This window comes from Rhineura floridana, chromosome 14 (assembly GCF_030035675.1).
Source record: "Rhineura floridana isolate rRhiFlo1 chromosome 14, rRhiFlo1.hap2, whole genome shotgun sequence".
Classification (NCBI taxonomy): domain Eukaryota; kingdom Metazoa; phylum Chordata; class Lepidosauria; order Squamata; family Rhineuridae; genus Rhineura; species Rhineura floridana.
The window spans coordinates 33779822-33803420 of record NC_084493.1 but is presented as its reverse complement, the minus strand read 5'-3'; the positions used below and the strand labels follow the sequence as shown (position 1 = coordinate 33803420).

Sequence of the window (23599 nt, the reverse complement as noted above, 5' to 3'; positions counted from 1 at the left end):
AACATAGAGAGGGCCATAGGTTCCTCACTGCTGGTGTGAACACATAATGCATCACATTGGAAATGTGTTGACCCATTTCTCAAACAAAGTTCACCCTTTGCTATTCAGCTACACTTACTTTCTGTAGTAGACAAACATGACAGAGGGTCACTAGTGGATCGGACTATTTTGGAAATCCTGGCTCTCCTCGTGTGCTGTTGGGCCGTCCTCTCCAGGCAGCTGTGGGGCAAACTGTTTACAGGCACTGAACAGTGGGCTCGGTGAGTCTGTGGTGCACTGAAGACCCCACAACACATTTTCCGCTGCTTTGGAGGGGGCCTGGCTTTGTATTCTCTGACTGAGCTGTGTGAGTCTCTCTCAGAGGTGCCAAAGTTCTCCGAGGAACACCCTGAGGAGCGGCTCCTAGAGCAAGTCTCGAACTCCAGGCCACGAGGCCCATCCGCTGAGGTCTGGCTGACTTCCTCTTCTGGGGAACACTGGGAATGAGTCCTGTCTAGCCGGCAGCGAATGCTGTAGTCCAAACTGGAGCAACTCCTGTTTGTAGTTCCTTTGTGGGTTGCATTGTATGAAGATAAGTCTGTGGAAAGGAGAGTCTCCTGGACTTCCAGAGAGCAAAGGTCCTCTGAGGAGTAGCTGAGATGATCCGGGCTCTCCACAGCTTCAGAAGCTATCTGGGAAGTGCTGTTCACCAAGGCTGCAAAACAGAGTATAATCAAGAACTGTTGGAGGGCCATTATTGAACACAGTCCTGCTTGGTTTTATTATGCAACCAAAAATGCTAATGCTGAATGAAACAATTGCAGAGAACTAGTGCCGTAAGTAGGCATTTTCCAGTACCACAATGGCACTAGCCCTCTTTCACTGGTGCTCCCAGCAGTGGGTATTTAGAGCAGCCTTTCCCAACCAGTGTGCCCCCAGATGTTGATGGACCACAACTCCCAACTTTCCTGACCATTGGCAATGCTGGCTGAGTCTGATGGAATTTGTGGTCCAACAACATCTGGAGGCACACTGGTTGGGAAAGGCTGATTTAGAGGTACACAACCCCTGAACACGGAGGCTCATTAGAGCCACTAATATCCTCTAATTTGTCTGATCTAAAGCCAACACAAAATTAATTCTGTGTTACAGGAGGAAGTTCTTTCTTCTGCCTGTCCTCAACCTACTCTGATCCATTTCCAGATGACACCAAGCTGTAGTATTCTGACAGGGGGAGAAAAAAACACCCCTCTCCAATTTCTCCACACCATACAGGTTTTTTTTAAAAAAAACTTACCATGTCTCTCCCTTAGGGTACAGCTGGTCAAAGGCTGTCTCAGGGATCTTAGGAAGTGAAGAGGGTGATCCACCAGGGGACAACACCTATGCCACTGGAGCCCACCACCCATACATATATGGAATGCTCCAGTGGTGGTGGTCAACAGAGGGCATGTGGATCCATGGAACCCAAAGCTCCCTCTACTCCCAGGACACATCCACAGACTGGTCCAAATCTACACCAGCCCTGAGAATGGCCTAGATGTATCTCTCAGTGGGGTCAATGCAAATGAAGAATTCTGCCCCCTCCAACTTGGGCCCCAGTGGCAAAACTATTGATGTGGGAGTTGCTCCAGCACAAAATCTCCCCCACTTCAAGGATAGGATTGCAGCGCCTGCTGTCTCTCTCTCTCCCCTCCCCTCCATTTCTTCTATTCTTTCCCCATTTTATACATGGACATGAAATTTATTTCTAATTTGAGATTCACAACCCAGTTCTAGAGTATCTCCCTTTGACTAAAGAGCTTGCACCACAGGCACCCGTCTTTTATTTTTCCTTCTTCAATATCCTGCAGGGGCACTCTTGTGTTGTTAGATGACCGGGTGGGCAGCCTGGTGCCCTGCAGATGTTTTTGGGCTTCCACCAGCCCCAGACAGGGCAGCCAATGGTCAGGCAAGATGGGAAGCCCTCACTGTCCCAAGATGCACACTTTATCTTACAGCAGGGATGGGGCTGATGGAAGTTGGAGCCCAGCAACATCCAGTGAGCCACAGGTTCCCCAGCCCCTGTGTTAGATCACAAAATGGCAAGCAATATTTCAGAGGAAGATTTGGTGCTGCCTTTTGATGCCTCCCATAAGTGGCTAAACATCTCTAACAATTCCTTTCAAGGAAATCCCTTCCCATAACAGAAAGTGTATGGAAAGGACAAGGGTGGAGCTCAATAGTGGAGAGCCTGCTTTACATGCAGAAGCTCCCAGGTGCAATCCCTGGCATCTCCAGGTAGGGCTGGGCAAGACTTCTGTCTGAAACGGGAGAGCAGTTGCCAGTCAACACAGACAGTGCTAAGCGAGATGAGTCAATGGCCTTGCACAGTATAAAGCAGCATTCTGCGCTTGATAAAAACATTTCCTCCTGCCAGCACAAGGAGAAGCAGTGAGTTGAACAGATACTTAGCAAGGAAAGTTACTAAGAAAGATTACTAGGAGCCAACATGGATTTATGAAGAACAAATCCTGCCAAACTAATCTTATCTCATTTTTTGATCGGGTAACCTAACTTGTAGACTGTGGGAATGCTGTGGACATAATATATCTCGACTACAGCAAAGCTTTTGACAAAGTGCCCCATAATTTGATTAGCAAGCTAGCTAAATGTGGGCTGGATGGAACAACTATTAGGTGGATCCACAGTTGGCTCCAGAATTGTACTCAAAGAGTGCTTATCAATGGTTCCTTCTCAAACTGGGGGAGGTAATGAGTGGGGTACTGCAGGGCCCAGAGTGCAGGACACAGAATCATGGGCTCAAGTTACAGGAAGCCAGATTTGGACTGAACATCAGAAAAAACGTCCTAACTGTTATAGCGGTATGACAATGGAACCAATTAGCTAGGGCAGTGGTGGGCTCTCCAACACTGAAGGCATCCAAGAGGCAGCTGGACAGCCATCTGTCGTGCATGGTTTAATTTGGAGTACTGCATTGAGCAGGGGATTGGACTCGATGACCTTATAGGACCCTTTTAACTCTATGATTCTAGGATTTAAAGCTTAGTCAGGGTTTTATGCCTGTCAGTACAAAGGAGTCCAGATGTATCCCAACTTTAAATAGGTGTTTGAAAGAGGTACAAAAGAGACTCTGGCCTCCTCATGGAGTCGAAGGATATGAACCCACAACCATGATCGTATAGTGGTCAGTACTCTGAGGTCCTTTGCAAAAACTTTCCCCACAAGCCACCCTTATCCCTCCCAGACAAACCACCATGCACATATCCATCAGAAAGACTTTTGTGTACAATGTTTAGATTAAAAAAATGAAAAGCTCCAAGGTGATGGTGGGGAGGGACCCTGTCTTGCAACCATGTTCATGTCAAGCTATCTCTTCCATAGACGTACATGCGTTTTGTTATCAGCTTTCGATGACTGTATTCTACTCCCAGCACCAATCCCTCATTGGTGGAAATTGTTTTTCAGAGAGCAGAAATGGGGGGGGGGAATCCCTCCAAACCCTTTGATCCTTTTATGGGGTGGGGAGGGGGACTCCAGAAACTGCTTTGTTCTTTTTATACTGAAAATGCAGGCTGTGCATTGAAAAAAAGAAAAGTGTACGGAAAAATGAAATGAAGCCCTTGGAAAGGGCATAGGCCTGCAATCCTTAACCACATGTTCTCTTTTGGAACCAATGGCTGCATGTTTGGAATTTCAAGCTGGCTTTTATGTCAAGGGCCCGTGGCCCTCCAGATGCTGTTGGTCTCCAGCTCCCCCACTATGGCCAATGGTCAGGAAAGAGAATAGATGGTGACCAACCAAACCTGAAGGGCCACAGACTCCTCCTTGCTGCCTTATACTATCAACAATTACTACTAACATATCTCGGAAGAAAATAATTCCCCCACCTGCACCCAGGGACCAATTCTCAAAACAAAAGGCTGCCTTGTGGTAGTCCGGTCTCAGAGTAACGGGCTGCTGTGTCCTCTTTGGGTACCAGCGGGACTTCCTGTCAGGGGCCAATGCTGCAACTTAAATTTCCAGGGACAGCGGTGGATCTAGAAGTACTTCCATTCTGTGCACTTGAGTGATGGGCAAGGGAAACCCATTTTTGTTTGACTTCATAGACAAGGTGTTGACCAAAAGGCTTGCTGGAATGACAGGGTTTGCCAACATGTCACTCTTGGGAGCCAGTGGGGCCACCAGTACACCCTATGATGCTCCATAAATATCTTGTCAAAAATCCAAATGCATGAGAGGATGATTGCTCTTCCTCCTCAGTTCCTGTTTGCATTAGCTCAGTCTCTCCCACACTGAACATGCCCCTTTAAACAAACCCACATTTCAGCAGATGCCAGGATTGGACATCTGCCCTCTCCTCTGTCCTCAATGAGGAAAAGGTACAAAGAGCTTACTCTCTGTGATCAGGTGTGGGTGATGTAGGTCCCCTTTTTATAATTGATGGGATAGCTGATGGCTATGCCCACAGCATTTTGCAGTCTTGTCTCTTTGTCTGCTTTTTTAGCTGTAGCAGCCATTTTGTGTTACGCCACACCCCATGGCAACCATTTTGTGGCATGTCACAGCCCCAAGGCAGCCATTTTGTGACTGGTGCCCACAGCTCTTTCTCAAAATTCCAAATGTGGCTGCTGCAACCCTAGCCTTAAGAAATACTATGCTAAAATGAATGTCTCTGTAATGAGGTACTCATTTTAGTAATAAGAAGGACAAAAAGTGGGGGGAGGCAAATCTGGACAGAATGCAATATTAATTTGTCGAAGGTGTTAGTGGTAGTTTTCCTCCTACCAACAACTTTCTCTGTCCCCATCTAGGAGGGAAAGAAACTGGAAGCTTAGAACAAATTTCCCAGCTGCTTGGCACATCCATGCTCATCCTTTGATGCGTGCAACATACATCAATCAATCAATCTGTCAGACAGGTGAATGGGCTGTTGCAGATACTATACAGCATTGGACCTCTGTACACTCCTCTGATGCAGGGCTTTCCAGTGCAATCAGATAAAATCTTCAGGTGCCAGCCACTGCGGTCACATGTACAGGGATCAAAGTGGGAATCAGCCCTAACCCAATGAACGGGCAGTGTATAGATCACCTTGGCTGCTGAAACCTGCTGTGGTGTTCCTCTCACCCAGGATGGACTCTGTGTTGCGCTGGTCCACAGCAGTGACCTGTAAACAAAGTAAAAACAAGTGCTAGATCACCCTTCAGCAGTAGAAGATCAGGAGCAGAAGCAAATGTAACCAAGACTGGAAGCACAGGATCTTCCTATCAGGGCAGTTGCTTGATCAAAGACACCATATGAGTTTTAGTTGCTTACAGCCAGTGGCGGCTGGGGCACCATGTCAGTGAGGCAATGGAATATGCTCTGGGTTTTAAAGTTTGGACTAAAACCCGGAGCGGATTCTACTGCCCCACTGACGTGGGCCACCAGCTGTCACTGCTTACAGCACAATCTTGTGAATGTTTATTTGGAAGTAGGAATGAGAGAGAAATTCAGTTAACATTTAAAGGTGAGCTTACCAGATGTGCACTTTCTGAAATAATATGCAAACCAAAATGCAACCATCCTTTGAAATTCACACTTTTCCAAAGTTTGCAATGCCAAGCAATGTGTACAAAAATACATGTATCAAGGTAAATGTATGTTAATGAAGATAACTTACGGAAGTACCAGAGGCTACAGCGATCCCCTCGTATGTGACCCAGTGCCCTAGTAATGGACTGTGCGGCCGACTGCCTCCAGAATGTGTGTCTTGTAAAAAAAACTATTCCTGCATCTACGGGAAAACAACTGCCATTGAATGTGAAACCAAATCCCAGGTCCACTGTGTTGTAAGTAGAACATAGTCATTTGTAATATGTGAATCTTGTGGAAATACTACACCTTACTTGTTTGAAGGAGAAAAATGTATAAATATGTAATTGTCTAGATAGTCTGTTCAGGAGATGTTGGATATAGATGAATAAGGTGATATTATTATTATTAATTGAGTTTATATCCTGCCCTTCCTCCTTTGGGTTCATGGAATCCATGGCGGCAAACAAATGAAACAATTTAACAAGAAAAAAAAAGCCTCCTGAAACAGTAAAACATTCCAAGACACCATTACAATTAAAAATATTTTAAAACAGGAAAAAACATTCTTAGTGATCTTTGGGTTGCCAGGAACAGTTGCCTTCCTATCAGATGGGTCAAAAGGAATTATTGCAAATTCCTCCTTGAAAGTCAGTAATAATGGCAACAAACGCACCTCACTGGGGAGAGCATTCCACAAATGGGGAGCCACCACTGAAAAGGCCCCGTTATGGGTCAGCGCCAACCTGCAACACTTGGTGGGTCCAGAGTTTACATGTTAGCTGGGACTGGTAACCTTTATTCATGGCATTTATATCCTGCCCTTCCTTCCAGAAGGAGCCCATTCCATAGTTTAATTATAGAGTCTGCAGTGATCCCTTACAACATTGCATATTGTAATGTATATAAATAAGTGCATGTTTTTAAAAAATACATGTCCTGTTTTATGCACACTTTAATTTATTTATACATTTCATTTCTGAATCGCTTCCTGTGAAACACCCTGAAGTGATTTAGCACTAAAATACATGTAAATACAATTTCTAATCCAATGCAGATAAAGGCTGGGATAAAAATCTCCACTTAACAGGCTTGTTGGAAGAGGAAGGTTGTTAGCGGATGCTGAAAAATTAATATGAATGACCTGATACATAACGGGAGGGAGTGTAAAAGGCTAGGTGCTGCCATACTAAAGGTCTGATTCCTGCACTGTAGAGAACAGACCTCATTATGAGATGGTATTTGCAGAAGGCCTTCTTCTACAGCAGCCTTTCCCAACCAGTGTGCCTCCAGATGTTGTTGGACCACAATTCCCATCTTTCCTGACCATTGGCAATGCTGGCTGAGGCTGATGGGAGTTGTGGTCCAACAACATCTGGAGGCACAGACAGAATGGCCTCGGTGGCACGGAATGCGTTCTACCACCTTCGGTTGGTAGCCCAGCTACGTCCCTATCTGGAAAGCGACGACCTCGCCTCAGTTGTGCATGCTCTGGTAACCTCTAGACTGGATTACTGCAATGCGCTCTACGTGGGGCTGCCTTTGAAGACAGTCCGGAAACTTCAGCTAGTGCAAAACGCTGCAGCCAGACTGCTGACGAAGACCAGGCGGTCCGCGCATATTACACCTGTTCTGGCGCGTTTGCACTGGCTGCCTATTTGTTTCCGGGCTAGATTCAAAGTGCTAGTTTTGACTTATAAAGCCTTACACGGTGCGGGACCACAGTACCTGGCGGAACGCCTCTCCCGATACGAACCTACCCGCTCACTACGTTCAACATCTAAGGCCCTGCTCCGAGTTCCGAATTACAGAGAGGCTCGGAGGGTCGTAACAAGATCTAGGGCCTTTTCAGTGGCTGCCCCCACATTATGGAACAGTCTCCCCGATGAGGTCCGCCTGGCACCTACACTTCTATCTTTTCGGCGCCAGGTGAAAACCTTTTTATTCTCCCAGGCATTTTAATCTACCTTTTAAGCTTTTAATGTATATGAGGTTATTTATTGTTTATATTTATGTTCTATTGTTCTTGTGATGTTACTGTATTTTATCCTATGCTGTACACCGCCCTGAGAGCCTTCGGGCTGTGGGCGGTATATAAATTAAACAAAATAAATAAATAAATAAACTACAACAAACTAGAAAAGGTCCTCAAATGCAAAGATGTATCACTGAACACTAAAGTCAGGATCATTCAGACCATGGTATTGCCAATCTATATGTATGGATGTGGAAGTTGGACAGTGAAAAAAGCAGATAAAAGAAAAATAAACTCATTTGAAAAGTGGTGCTGGAGGAGAGCTTTGCGCATACCATGGACTGCAAATAAGACAAATAATTGGGTGTTAGCCAAATTAAACCAGAACTATCATTGGAAGCTAAAATGATGAAACTGAGGTTATCATATTTTGGACACATCATGAGAAGACATGATTCACTAGAAAAGACAATAATGCTGGGGAAAACAGAAGGGAGTAGAAAAAGAGGAAGGCCAAACAAGCAATGGATTGATTCCATAAAGGAAGCCACAGACCTGAACTTACAAGATCTGAACAGGGTGCTTTATGCTATTGGAGGTTGCTGATTCACAGGGTCTCCATAAATTGTAATTGACTTGAAGGCACATAACAACAACCACCTTTTTATAATTTGCTCTGAGACTCTTTTGTTATAAAAAGCAACTAATAAAAAAACTTTATTAAAAAACCACACACATTGTTAAAAGTTTTTAAAAGGATTAATCTAATTGATTAGGAAAATATTGCAAACCTATTTTAAATAAATTAACCAATTAATCATCCAAATCTCGCAGTCCCATTTTTCATACTGAATATGTTAGTTTTTTAATTTTTGTGGTTTTTTTCATGTTCTTAAAAAAAGGGGGGGGGAAAGGGAGAGACCAAGATTATTTCTGAGAAAGAAACACATCATGGGTAGTCCTGGGCGCCGAGAGACAAAGCTCATCTTTAGCAGAAAATATTAATTCTGCTCCTCGTTTAAGCAGGAGATCGTCTCAATGGTTGGCAGAGCCCAGGATTAATAATCAGCCACGAGGTTCATTGCTATTTGAGCCTCTATAAAATCAAATGTTCCCGCACCAAAGCTGTTAAGGAAAGAGCACTGAGGGCAACTGGCATCGCAGATTAAAACATAGATCTTACTGGAAAGGGAATACAAATAAGATTCCCCCCTCCCATATATGATTGAGCGGGGGGGGGAGAGGAAAAGAAGGCAGATTTATAAAAAACAGTTGGTGACTATGAAGCCCACATGAAATGCAAAGCAAGAAATATTGCCACAGCTCAAAAACTCTACCAAAAAACACAGAATAATATTTAAAATGGTAGGACTCTGCCAGTCACATAAAGAGTTCATCATGGATGAAAACAGTTTAATATGCACCCTCTCTCCTTTCCCAGGAAATCCTGGGAACTGTGGCTCAGGCGCCCACTTTCCACAGAGGGGAAAAAGGAGGAACTGTGTGACTAAAAGGGGAAATGCATTTTAAGAAAAGAGGACACGGACTTGCATAACATTTGCAGGTACCAGTTCTGATGTATAGATGCAAATGTAGATGTAATTACTTGAAGCAGAAATGCACCACATCTCACCCTACTGTGGGAAGACTGCAACTCAGTCCGCTGTCCAGGTGGTTCTACAGTAACTGCCCCTCCCCCCCCAACTCTCCCATCTTAGGGAGCAAAATCAGAATTGGCCCAGACAGCCCTTCAAATAAAGGATTCCTTTGGAGGATGTTCCTCTGTAAGGCCAGGCACATGATGGCCACTCTCAGTTGTAGCTCTGGAAGGGGAGCAAGGAAGAAATGGCTGAGAGGATGAGCAAAAAATCAGGACATGTCTCAGGTTCAAAAGTTGCTTCTGCCATGAAATTATTAGATGGTCGTATCGTCAAACACCAGCCATGATAATATAAGCAGGAGAAGTTGCCTCCCCCCCTTTTTGTTGTTAAGAGGGGCAATGGCATGCAGGGATGGGTGGGTGGAGTTCCCTCTTTCTTCTCCTGCCGTAGCCCCAAATTGAAATTGCTGCCCCCAAGCAGTTCTTAAGCCCTGGGGTATTCTCATTAGCTCCAATAGGTAGCTATGTTTCTTGTTCCTTATTTTGAGGAACTGCTCCTTTCATTAGAAATATTTGAGAAGAAGGAACTGTTCCTGGGACTAAGGGACAAATGGCAAGGCTATGGCTGGGGCTAACTGCAGTTTCAGGGGCCTCCCTGTGAGCAACACATGCAACTTCAAGTGATGTTCCTATTTGTGCCATGGTCCTTAGGCAAGATACTGTGTGTGTTCAGAGGCAAGATACTGTATGTGTTCGGATAACAGAAACAAAAGTCAGACTCACATCCCCCATCCTCCTCCATGTGCATGCCATGATTAGCAACTTCCAATGGCAGTTTGCTGCAAACCATAGTTTACTTTTCTCTCTTATCTGAACACCCAAACAGTGGTTTACTGTTGCCTGCAAACCAGAATTCGACTCTGGCTTGCAGTTTGTAAGGAGGTGGGAGGCACCCAAAGAAAGGCTTCACCAAGTAACTTTAGTGAATGGAGAGGCTCATACTGGAACAGGTGGCCCACTGGGCCCCGGCCTAGCTCTCATACAACTCACTGTGTGTTCCCAAGAATCATAGAATTGGAAGGGACCTGTAAGGACTTCAAGTCCAACACCCTGCATCAGAGCGGCCTGTGCCTCATGGGTCAGATCCCATGGGTCGCTCACTCTGCAACCAATAATGGCACCCAGCATGGCTAATGGGTAAGGATGTGTCAAAATCTGGCCTTTGACACTCCTCCAAAAGAGCAGCATGTGGCAGAAATGCAACAACTCTTTGTTCGCATACTCTCAGAAATGCTAGCGGCACGGAAAAAGAGGCATCAAGCTCTTGTAAGAGCTCGCCGGAAGGTTCAGGAAAAGGAGACACCTCCAAGGTCATGCTTTTAGCAACACTGAACAACTATTTCCTGTTGGCGCCATTGTGCCAATCTTCCCAAAGGGGAGTAAGAGGAGAGCATGACAGAGGTGTGTAAGATGGTGCATGGCATGGAGAATGTAGACTGGGAGACATTCTTCCACTTGAACCCAGTGGGGATCATCCACTGAAGCTGAGTGTTAGAAGAAGTCAGGACAGGCAAAAGAAAGTTCTTCACACAGCACATCATTATAAACTATGGAATTTGCTCCCACAAGATGCAATAATGGACACCAGCTTAGATGGGTTTAAAAATTCATGGAGGTTAAGGCCATTAATGGCGTCAAGCCATGATGGTTATGTTTTACCTCCACTGTCAGAGACAGTATGCATCTGAATACCAGTTGCAGGGGAGCACAAGTGGGAAGAGTGCTGTTGTGCCTATGGCTTGCTTGCGAGCTTCCTGAAAGGGTCTGGTGGGTCACTGTGAGAACAGGATGTTGGCCGAGATGTGCCCCCTTTTGGCCTGATCCTCTTATGTTCTTAAGAAACTGCTTTTGCCAATGGTGATGTTTCCTGTACTGATTGTAACAGCTGTGTTCCACTGTTGGGAAAGTGTTCAGATTGGCACAAATATAAACAGCCACTTCTTGCCAGAAGCATTAACAAGGCCCTGTAAATTGGATAATGGCTCCCACCAGCTCTTACGCAGCCCTGTAATTGCCACTATTGAAAAGCCAAGTGTCCTTTCTTAACAGCCTGCAACCTTTTTCCTTCTTTTATTCCTATTTCAGCAACTAGTGGGCTGGCAGGGCAGTCTCAGGCAGAATAGAGACGTAACAGTTCAAGCTACTCTCCTTCCTCAACCTCTCTTATTCAGTTCTCCCCAAAGGCTTGTTCACATCTTACACTGAACACAGGTCCAAGCTCTTTCTAGACATGTGCAAGTGTTTGTATGAAAGCATGCGTGCTTGTTGATGTGTACAGCTAACTATTGCATTCACAGGCGGTACACTTGTTGAACATGATGTGTGAAGGGAAAGGATGGGAAGTCTCATCCTGCCAACCCATCTTTTTGGGGAGGGGAGGGAGGATTTGGTTTTTTGATACTAATAACTAGGGAAGGTTCGTTAGGATTGCTACACATCCAAGGCTTTGTTGTTGGGGGATGGGGGGTGGAAAGTGTGTGTAAAATGTATTTTATTTATTCAAACATTTACATCAAAAACTTGGATCCTGGGTGGCTAATAATCAACATAAATCCATTTAAATAACATTAAGACAACAAAACGACAATGAGCAAAGAGAAGAAATTGGCCAAACTATCCACAGAGCTACATCAGAGCCCTAAGAACTTGAGCCTGAGTTTCCTTACTCCCTCCTCCTTCCACAATCCATGTTCCTTTTCGTATTATGTCTTTTTAGATAGTAATGAGGGCACGCACTGTCATCCCAGTGACATTTGCAAACCACTCTGGGGGCCTTTTTTGGCTGAAGAGCAGGATTTGAAAATGGCTTTAAGCGAACAATGCATTCATTCATTCAATTCAGTTCATAAAATGCAACTGTAAACAATATTGTCATGGCCTGGTATTTAAACATAGAGAGGAAGGAGGTTAGCTTGGGTCTCATTGGACAAGGACTTCCATAGCCTGGGTGCCACAAATGAGAAGGCCCTGTCCTTGGCTTCCAACTGCCTTAACTCAGACAGCAATGGGAAGGTCCTTGTCGCACAGTGCTCATTCAGATATTCAAGTTCCAAAACACTGAAGTCTTTAAAGGACCAAAATTTTGTGTCAGAAAAAAATAAAAGTCAGGAGGCAAAGCAGTTCATTTGTATAATATTGGAGTTATATAAGCCCATATCATCAGCAGTCTGTTGCATTTTTCACTAACTGTAGGTATCTTGACATTATGAAATGGCTGCATCTCTATTAGGATTGTGCATGTACTCCCTGATCTGATTTGTGGCTCTGATTTGCAGACAGATCAGGCTCAGTCTGGTCTAGAGGGATTCAGACCCAAACCAACCCAATTCAGATCCAAAGCCAAGTCACAGCATTACTAATCTCTGGAAATCCCACTGACTTACATTGCAAAACCAAAATGGCCATAACTTTCCTGTTTTTTGACACACAAAATTTGGAGATATAGTAGCTGCTATATAAGGGCTTAAACTCAACAAGTTGCAGGCGGATATTTTCAGGGATTTTCATGTTAGCTACCTTTAAAGTTTAAAATGTTTTTAAAAGGAAAAAACAGGGTTTTTTTTCATACAGAGACACAATATTTGGTGAGATGGTAGCCTCTACAGAGGGAATTAACTGTGCCAAATTTCAGGTGGGTAGCTCTCGAGATTTTAGTGCTAACCACCTTTAAAGTTTGTTTTTTCCGATTTTTTTTTAAAACACTGAGCTAGCTAATAATAATAATTTTTAAAATGTGTAACCACATAAGCTGGCTAATTCTTATTCCTTGTGGGTAGCAATTGGATGATGATGATGATGATGATGGCGGCGACGACAATAATAATAATAATAATAATAATAATGCTGAATTTAGAAAGCTGTGGCTATAATAATTCTTAGCAATGAGAATTGAATAAAATGAAAAAGAACACAGACAACAAACATTTTTAAAAAATGTAAAGGATGGGACTGGGATTGATTGGGAATGAACAGAAAACATACACAAGCTGAACAAATGTCACCCAACCCCCACCAAACATTTCTAAGAGAGAGAACTTACAAAAGATTTCTGCATTTGAACACTCCACCTCTTCCAGGCACTGTGACTGGAGAGTGCTGGATGGAGTGACAGCATTCTAGGCTTCCTCCCTCTCTCCCCACCCTGGTGTTCTCCTTTATGGTCTTGTAATTGCTTCATTTCAGAGATACTCTGTTTGGACTCATTAGAGACTGTTTTGAGCTATAGATCTGTACAAATCTCTACAAATCGATTCAGGACTGGCCAATCTGCTGTGAAGAGATTTGTAGCTGCTTCAGTCCAATCAGGACAGGATACAAATTGGCCCAAATCAGCCCTATTTGGTTTGTGATTTGTACAAATACAGTGCACAGCCCTATCTATATAGTTACTCAGTGGTGAAATACATGAATTTATTCATTTAAGAAATTTCTAGCCTGCTTTTCTACTTTAAAAGCTCATAAAGGTAAAAGTGTCCCCGCACTTATAGTGCGAGTCGTTTCCGACTCTTAGGGTGATGTCTTGTGACGTTTTACTAGGCAGACCGTATATATGGGGTGGGATTGCCAGTTCCTTCCCCAGCCTTTCTTTACCCCCCAGCATATGCCAGGTACTCATTTTACCGACCACGGATGGATGGAAGGCTGAGTGGACCTCAACCCCTTTTACCGGAGATTCGACTTCCTCCTTCCGTTGGAATCAAACTCCGGCCATGAGCAGAGCTTCAGCTGCGTTACCACCACTTACCACTCTGCGCCACGGAGGATCTTCCTTAAACGCTCATACAATGACGTTAAAAATCTATATAAAATAGCAAACACTGACTAAAAAGGCAGTCACTATAAAGTTCTTAAAAGTTATTAAAATCTGGGGCAAATAGGATGGACTTGGTCTGGCACTTGAAAGACAGCAATGATGGCACAGGGTGATGTGTCTAGAGACAGAATTCTATTGAGCCACCACAGGAAAAGCCTCTTGCTGGTAGGGCAAACAAATCAAACAATTACAGTTTCTCTCAGTTTCTCATTTTTTCAACCTGTTCTGTTCACCCTATTTCCACATACAATGTGTGCGTGTGTATTTAAAAATGCATAAGCTGTAGGTTGTTTTAAAGTCTGCATGAAAATTTGCACGCATTTTCAATCAACTTCCTTGTGCATTTCTCCTTTTTGTACACAATTTTGCCTAGCATATGCATTTTTCAAGCAAATTTCTCCTAACAAAATGCATTTTATATGTTCTTTTTTTACTAATGTCAGCATATTTGCATGCAATTGTTTTGTGCATTTTTCACTAATACACATTTTTGTATGCATTCTTTAGTTGGACAAATGCATCATAACATTCAGAGAACTACAAATTTCAAAGTAGAGCTGTGCTCTGCTTTGTGTATTGGTTCAGGAAGAGCAAATCTGGTAGGTTTTCATTAAAATGAGAACTGAACTCATTTCTTCTTATCCCTAGTTGCTGGTAGTTACCTGCCTAACCCGTGAAAGCAACATCAGCTGGAGAACTGCTGCAGATGAAGATCTCAACTGATCTCAACTGAAGATCTCAACATGCAGGTATGGAAGAAAGAGATCTTTCAGATAACCAGTTTCCATAAATACATTCGGTTCCTGCTCAAGGGTGCTTTCATGTCTCACTCCCTCTAACAGCCAACTCAGGTGATGAGTGCCAACAGAAATCGAACCAAAAGAGGCCTCTGAGAAATAAGAGGGAGGTGTCACACTTCAAGGGACTCCAACGTTTGCAGAACTACAACCCCCCAAAACCCTTCTAAAAAAAGGCTAAGAGGGATGTTTTTTAAACAGGCCTAAAGGGGAGTAAGCATTCTGAATGGCCACAGAATGTTGAATGTCAGGAGGGATGGACAAATCTGGCAATTGTGATTCTCCTCTTTTTTCCAAGCTTAAATTCAGTTCTCCACATTTTAAAAACAATTTGCATTGGTTTTCTTTTTTAAAATCCTCATGAAAATTCACCAGCATTTTAGAGCGTATTTTTCTATGCATTTTTGACTAATATATACATTTTTGCTAGCAATTTTCCCCAATATGATGCATTTTTGTATGTTATTTCCACTAATCTATGCATTCTTATGCACACTTTACTTGAGTTTCTGCAGTATCAGAGAAATGCAAATTTCAAAGGATGGTTGTATTTTGATTAGAGATGTGCTAGACTTCCATCCAATTCAGATTTGGTACCAAATTTTCCATTAATTCACTTATTTTCTGTCATTGCAGATCAGATTTTTATGTAGCGATTTTTTGAAAATGGAGGTTTTTAAAAAATAAATCCACCTCTAAAGTATCAATATGAACAATGATAATTTTATTGATAATGCTAGGGAAAAAACAGATCAGTAAAAGCAGACAAAGAGGCCAAAGAATGAGGTTGAATCAATACTGGCCTGTTAGGTCAATGGAATGCTTCTGAACTGACACTAGCCAACGGATCCCATCCCTACTTTCAGTTCACATATTGTTTCAAAAAGTGCAGATTTGGTAGGTTCATCTTTGAATGCTTACTGAAAAACAATTCTCCCCCATTGCTAAGTGTCAGAAAAGAAAAATGGAAAACTGAGGAAGGTAAGTGAGGGAAAGTGAAATGTCCTGGTTGGAGAGAAAGAGCTGGAGCCCTGAAAAAGATGCACTCCTTTTAAGAGGTAAAGATGCACTGCAACATTTTGTTGCAGGCCCCACTAGTGTTTACCCTACTCTAGAATTAAAACTTGGTATTGAAAACAATGTGAGCCTTGGCACAAATTCATACGGGAGACTCCCATAAGGCGTCCAGTAGGGTACACGATGCTCATGCCCCTAGCTCAGGAGGGGCACTGCCTCATTCAGCTCACAATGAGTTCCAGTTTTGGAAAAATGGTGGGGTATAAATAAAGTTAATAATAGTAATAATAACCCTTCCCACTGGTCGGTCAGCAGGACCACAGGTGCCTTTGGTTCACACCCCACTTGGGTCTAAAGCGGGCCAACTCCCAAGGGTAGTTCCCGACTGCTTGTTGGTTGACTCAGCTTTCCTCCAGCATGGACTGCCACAATGAAGCAGATCCCTGTCCTACTACTATGCCAACCCCGCTTTACTTGCTCTAATCAATAAAGTTGTGGCCCTACTTCACCCATAAACCTGTGTCTGGCTGTGTTATTCCCATTGCTGAAGGGGGCGCAACATGCTCATACCACACAATTTACCCTACTCTAGAATTAAAACTTGAGCCTTGGCACAAATTAAACTCTATGGCTTTTGGAACAGTTCCCAATTCTTTGAGGAACAAACGTCCACAGAAACATCCACAGAAAAAACAACTGTATATCCTGGAACTGAAAAGCCACTGAGGTTCTACAGCAAAGATCCATAAGTAGGCATTTTCCTTCTAAGATTGCTCTCCTTCGAGTATCAAGCAATTAATAAATCTGTGTTTGTGTTATGTGCCTTCAAGTCAGTTATGAGTTATGGTGACCCTATGAATCAACGACCTCCAACAGCATCTGTTATAAAGCACCCTGATCAGATCTTGTAAGTTCAGGTCTGTGGCTTCCTTTATGGAATCAATCCATCTCTTGTTAGGTCTTCCTCTTTTTCTGCTCCCTTCTGCTTTCCCCAGCATTATTGTCTTTTCTAGTGAATCATGTCTTCTCATTATGTATCCAAAGCATGATAACGTCAGTTTCATCATTTTAGCTTCTAGTGATAGTTTTGGTTTAATTTGTTCTAATACCCATTTATTTGTATTTTTTGCAGTCCATGGTATCCACAAAGCTCTTCTCCAACACCACATTTCAAATGAGTTGATTTTTCTCTTATCGGCTTTTTTCACTGTCCAACTTTCACATCCATACATAGAGATCAGGAATACCATGGTCTGAATGATCCTGACTTTAATGTTCAGTGATCCATCTTTGCATTTGAGGACCTTTTCTAGTTCTGTCATAGCTGCCCTCCCCAGTCCTAGCCTTCTTCTGATTACTTGACTATTGTCTCCATTTTGGTCAATGACTGTGCCAAGTATTGATAATCCTTGACAAGTTCAATGTCCTCATTGTCAAGTTTAAAGTTACATAAATCTTCTGTTGTCGTTACTTTAGTCTTTTTGACGTTCGGCTGCAGTCCTGCTTTTGTGCTTTCCTCTTTAACTTTCATCAGCATTCGTTTCAAATCATTACTGGTTTCTGCTAGTAGTATGGTATCGTCTGCATATCTTAAATTATTGATGTTTCTCCCTCCAATTTTCACACCTCCTTCATCTTGATCCAATCCCGCTTTCCATATATGTTCTGCATATAGTTTAAACAAATGGGGTGATAAAATACACCCCTGTCTCACACCCTTTCCAAATTATTATTATTATTATTATTATTATTATTCTGACATAATATTTTCTACGCAAACATTCTGTGTTGCAAAGTGTGATGTTGAGGGACTGTCCATTAATTGCATTACAGTTCATCCCAGTTTGCCTCAGGGTAAGATGGCTAGAGGCTCATGTTTCAAGATCCTTTAGGAACAACCTTTGGCTGCATATGCTGTTGCTTTTTAATTAACAGTGAAATACTAAGTGTGCCTATTAAGAAATAAGAGAAATAAGACTCTGTGTGGAGCAACAATGTCCAGAGTGGTTTAACAATCAACAATCAATCTCTCTTCCCACAGAACTCTGGGAATTGTAGCTCTGTGAGGGGAATAGGGTTTTCCTTTCAGCACCCTGAACAAATGAGAGGTCCCAGGATTTTTTGGGGGGAAGCCATGTGTGTTAATGGAACTTCTTTTCCCCTTGCTTGCTTCTGCAGTCCCAGGGCAAGGGGCCCTTTCAGGCCCAGAGGGGGGAAGTGAGCTCCTTGCCGCTGCTCCTTCTTTGGGTGATGGGTGAGGTCGCTCCCTTCCCTTGATGTTATTTCTGGGAGGCTGAGGGGGCAGCCTCCCAGTGACCCTTCATCCTCGGGCCAAAGGCAGAGGTTAAAGTGTGCTGCCCTTCAGCTCTGCATTCCCAGGGCAGCTTCGCTTGTGGCCAACTCACAGTTAGAAGAAAAGCCTATGTCAAATATTTTATGTTTCAATTGCTATGACAGAAACCGAGCAAAACACCCTTAAGGTGTGTGTGTGTTTTAAGTCCTCTTAAGATCTTGGCCTCACTGCTTAAAACTGGCTCCCCTTTCCATTGAAACTTCACTAATGAAGCTTTTGACTGATTAAATTGATTAAGAGGTTCAGCCATAAAAATCAGCATTTTTAAAAATAACAGTAATCCACAAGAAGGAAATGGAATGTTAACTGTAACTTTATGATTCTTACATAAAATGCCATTTTAAAAAAAAAAGAAAAGAAAAGATGTAATGTATTGCAATCTGCCGTTGCTGGCTGCTTGCTCAGTCATAGTCAAGGACTACATCGGTTTCCAGAGATTCTAGGACCAGATCCTTTATACTCCAAAACATTATGAAATAATCCAAAGTCTTTAAAGTTTATTAGTATCCAGCCTGTTCTGCTTGATTTTTAAGCAGCCTCTGTTGCTTTTATTTATGATGAAGCAGTGGCGGATGGTGGCTCCATGTCAGTCAGGCTGTGGAATCCGCTCTGGATTTCAGTCTGAATCCAGAGCGGATTCCACAGGCCCACTGACATGGGGCCACCAGCCGCCACCGTGATGAAGTTTTGTCCTTAGTGGCATTATGCTGGATTTGGTTTAGTTTTCTTTAACTTTGTATGCTGAGCTGGTAACTCAGCATATGAAGGGTGTTCTAGAAGCATTTTCAAGCAATCGATAATAAAGATCAGCCTCAAAAGACCTTCTCTCCATCCCACCAGTTAAAACAGCCAGACTGGTGAGGACTAGGGACAGGGCTTTTTCAGTTGTGGCCCCCACCCTCTGCAACTCCCTCCCAAATGATCTCTGCCATGCCCCTTCCATGATGAGTTTCTGCCAAGTCTTGAAGACCTGGCTCTTCAGGCAGGCTTTTGGGGTGGGCTAGATTGTACTATTATTGCTTCAGATTTTTAATGTTTAATGTATTTGTACGTTTTATTTTGTACGTCACCCAGAGTGGCTGGATAACCAGCCAGATGGGCGACTAATACATTTAATAATAATAATAACAATAACAACAACAATAATAATAATAATAATAATAATTATAATTATAAACAAACAAACAAACAAATAAATAAATAAATAAATACAGTAGGGCCCCACTCATATGGCGGGTTATGTTCCAGACCCCCGCCTAAAAGCAAAACCCGCCTAAAAGCAGAACTCATTCAATAGAATGGCGCCCGATGCCTGAAAAACGACATAAAAGCGGAACAAGCGCAGTATCAGTGGGGCCTTACTCTGATTGAAAGCTGCCGTATTAGCGGGCCGCCGCACAGCGCGTCCCTACTGTAACAGCGATTTTACAAGCTATGTGTATGGCTGGTATAGCAAGTCAAACCTAACCAGGCAAACATGACTTGCTTGTTGGCTTGCTTATTTATCTATATTGTTTGAAGTACTTCTGTGCTGCCTTTCAGGGCAAAACGCTGCCAGGGCAGCTCGCAAAAGAGAACTGTCTTCATATGCCTAGCAGGACAGGCCAGCATAACCCACAGCCTGCCTTGTGAGAAGAAGGGAGGCAAGGAAGTCAGCCAAGCCAACCTCTCCTTCTTCTTAACTCCACATCTGCCACCAGGTGAATATCTTTATTTTTCTCTGGCTGCCTCAACTACATAGCCCTTTCACTGTCTGGCCCAACTTACTCCCTAGATGTCTCGGCATGGGGTGAATCGCAAGGCCTCCGTCTATATTTCTTCAAAACAAGCTATGCTTTTACTTAAGGGTATTCGGTATGAGAAAAAGTGAAACAGTTGCTGATAAAATGATTTTAGAAAAAAAGTTAATATTACAGTTTGAGTAGTTATCCATAAAAGCAAAGTTTAAAAAAAATTAAAAGAGAGATACATGCATCCAACTATGCTTGCTCTAGATTGTCTCCCTAACCATGCCAATGTTTTAGAGCCCCTGACTTCAACTCTGAGAGCGCAGTATTGGCTGGTGTTGAACTACTCGGCCTAATTCAAGGTCAGCACTAGCTTACAAAGCCCTAAATGACCTGAGACCCTTGTATTTGAAGGGATGCCTTCCTCCATATAACCCCAACATGCAGTTTATGACCAGAGCAAGAGGTCCAACTCGCTGTACCACCATCATGAATGGCTAGGAAGGCAATGGGAAACCCCCTCTGAATACCGCTTACCATGAAAACCCTATTCATAGGGTCGCCATAAGTTGGAATCGTCTTGAAGGCAGTCCATTTCCATTTTTTCATAAACATTTGAATAAAATAAAGTAAAATATGATAGGCAGAAGATCTGTTATCAATCTGCAGCGTCATTCCAAGATTCCTGGCTGGAACTAATTGTCACCTTAACACCTGATTCCCCCTGCAGAGGAGGATTCCATTTCAGTATAAAAATTATTTACTCTGTTGGTCCTTCCCCCACACTCCTCCAGGCCCAGCAATAGCCCAAAATTCTTTGACGTTGTGTGTGACCTTTACTAAAATGCTATGATGCAACCGAGTGCCCAAACAGAACTTGGAATCCAGGAGAATCCAGGTTTCTAGGTTAAAATCCCAAGATACAGTTTGGAAAGGGTAGACAAGAAGTGCTCAGAGCTGAAGATTTTTTATATTTTTCTTTCTGCCCAAAGTTATTGTCTTATATTGCTATTCCACTTACATTTTTTAGTTCACCACAACATTGGGGGGGGGGGAACTATCCCTGAGCACTGCTTCTTCCACCTCCAAACCTAAGGGTCAGAGTCTAACTCATCTGATCCAGGCAGTGATTTAGAGTTTGTCATGAGTAGTGCAGGGGTGGCTAACCTGTGGCCTGTTGTTGGACTCCATCACCCCTGACCATTGGACCATGACGTATGAAGCTGGTGGGAGCTGGAGTCCTCTGGGAGCAACAAAATCTGGAGAGCCATAGTGGCATGGATGTTACTTCCCGCATGCCGTGACCCCTTATATCAGTGAAGTTTGCTGTGAATGAAATTATGTAAGAACCGAAAAAGAACTTTGGGTTCATCGAATCCAGCATCCTGCTTCACACAGTAGCCAGCCAATTTATTTATTTATTATACTTGTATGCCGCCCCATAGCCGAAGCTCTCTGGGCGGTTTACAGTAACGAAAAACAAATACAATTTAAAATACATCTTTTAAAAAACAATTTAAAACACAATTGCCTCTGGGAAGCCCACAAACTGGGCTTAAAGGCAATAGCTCTCTCCTGCTGTCGCTCTCCAGCAAGGGCTTATGCATTGCCATCCTGCCTTTGAACATGGTCCAAGGCTGTGATCAAGTGAGAAAGATGCAAGTGATTGGCTCTCTGCATGTGGTTTATAATGCTCCTCAGTAGCACAGGATTACATCAGCCTTCCTCAGTCTGTTTCCTACAAGATGTTTTGGACCCAGAATCGCATAATTCCCTGACCATTGGCCATGCTGGCTGAGGCTGATGGGAACTGGACTCCAGCAATATTTGGAGTGAATCAGGTTGGGGACAGCTGGATTACATCAGGGGAAATGGAAGCTATGAATAATGTAGCATTCAACAGTTTCTAAGTGATCATATCCAAAGAGGTATAGAAGTGTTACCAGGCGCAAGAATCAAATCCACCACCACTACTTGGAGAAGCAGTCACAGAATAACAGAATCATAGAACAGTAGAGTTGGAAGGGGCCTATAAGGCCATCAAGTCCAACCCCCTGCTCAATACAGGAATTCAAGTTAAAGAACACCCAACAGGTGGCTATCTAGCTACCTCTTGAATGTTTCCAGTGTTGGAGAGCCCACCACCTCCCTAGGCCATTGGTCCCATTCAAACAGCTAGGAAGTTTTTCCTGATGTTCAGCCGAAATCTGACTTCCTGCAGCTTGAGCCCATTATTCCATGTCCTGCACTCTGGGATGATTGAGAAGAGATCCCGGCCCTCCTCTGTGTGGCAACCTTTCAAGTACTTGAACAGTATTGTATCTCCTCTCAGTCTTTTCTTCTCAAGGCTAAACATGCCCAGTTCTTTCAGTCTCTCCTCATAGGGCTTTGTTTTGCATGTCTAACCACCCTTAAAGTTCTGCCTGTGCTATTCCAGCCTCTCCCTGCCTTCACCCTCCCTCACCAGTGCTCTCTTACCTGATTGGCTGGGCTTTGTCCAATGACTGCTTCATATGGAGGGGGCAGCTCAGCTGGATAGAGCATTCCTGGGCTGTTGATGGCAACCTCATATAAAGCACCGAAGGGCGAGTGAGGAAAGTCCAGATGGAGCCCTCTAAAAAACAAAACAATAACAATAATAAACAGCTACAGATAAAGCCATGAATAACTAGGACTTTAATGTTTGATCAAGAAATCAGTCCAATCAGTTAAAATAACGTTTTTCTCAAATGAAAAAGATGCCCTGATTCAATTAAGCAATGTATCTTCCCCCCCCCCAAGTGCCCTGATTTGATTAACTGGGCAGATTTTTTTTTTTTTATGATTCTTATTTTTAAGGTGACTGGTTATAAAAAGTACAGGTGGCAAGCAACATCTTAGCAGAGGCAATCCCGTTTTGCTTACTTGTAGGAGGGAATGTCTCTTGGAAGATGACTCCTGCTTTGGTGCATACGTGCTGCCTAAAAACAAAGAAGAAGGCCTGCTCCTTCCTTTATTATTTTAACCGATATGCAAATGCATACACATTTAAATCATACCTAGAATTTAATCAGCTAAGACTTCTTTCAAATCAAGTGACAGCCACATTCAGAACAAATACATTGCATAAATGAAAACGCTGCACGTCGGAACTACCTGGAAACCTGTGACTCACAAGAGTACATTGCTATCGTTAAAGGCCACATAACCAGCAGCTCTGTCAGAGGACCTCTCTGCTATTCAGGGTCTGGAACAGGTCAGTAGACCGAGAGACTGTGGCTAAGTGCTGGCTCATTCATGCCTCTCATATGAGCAGTTATGCACAGGCTGAAGAAATCATTCACCTTTGTGCTTCTATCACAGGAGTGCACGTGTACTCGGGTGGGTAGTAGGGAGGAGGTGGGATTGGAGGGATGAACTCGTCAAAATCCAAGGTCTGATGCAGGATGGTCCCATGGGGTGTCATACAGTCAGGGTTTGCGGAATGAGACCTCTGTGGCAGGAACTGTGTGGTATAAACAGGAGAGATCGAAGAAGCATTAGGAATAGTGGCCAGTAGATTTTCAGATGTTCAAGCAGCAGAAGAAAACACATGTTTGCTCACCACACTTGGCCAGCCTTGGCGCTGCAAGGGGCTATCACCACAAGTGTACAGGGATCCCTACCCCCTCCCCATCTTCAAAGCTGGGAGGCAGGGTGAGAGTTGTTTCATTGCTTCCTTG

The 23599-nt window shown here is 43.3% G+C and overlaps 1 protein-coding gene across 6 annotated transcripts in view; it reads right to left on the bottom strand.

The window, feature by feature from the left end:
- ENTREP2 (endosomal transmembrane epsin interactor 2) overlaps positions 1-23599 on the bottom strand; it is a 414039-nt gene that overhangs the window by 6295 nt on the left and 384145 nt on the right. For all 6 annotated transcript variants that reach the window (XM_061595016.1, XM_061595017.1, XM_061595021.1 and 3 more), the window contains 4 exons: positions 23222-23382; positions 22377-22512; positions 5074-5149; positions 119-694 (listed from right to left, as the gene is read on the bottom strand). In XM_061595016.1, the coding sequence (XP_061451000.1) occupies positions 119-694; positions 5074-5149; positions 22377-22512; positions 23222-23382 (949 nt within the window). The remainder of the gene's footprint in view (positions 1-118; positions 695-5073; positions 5150-22376; positions 22513-23221; positions 23383-23599) is intronic.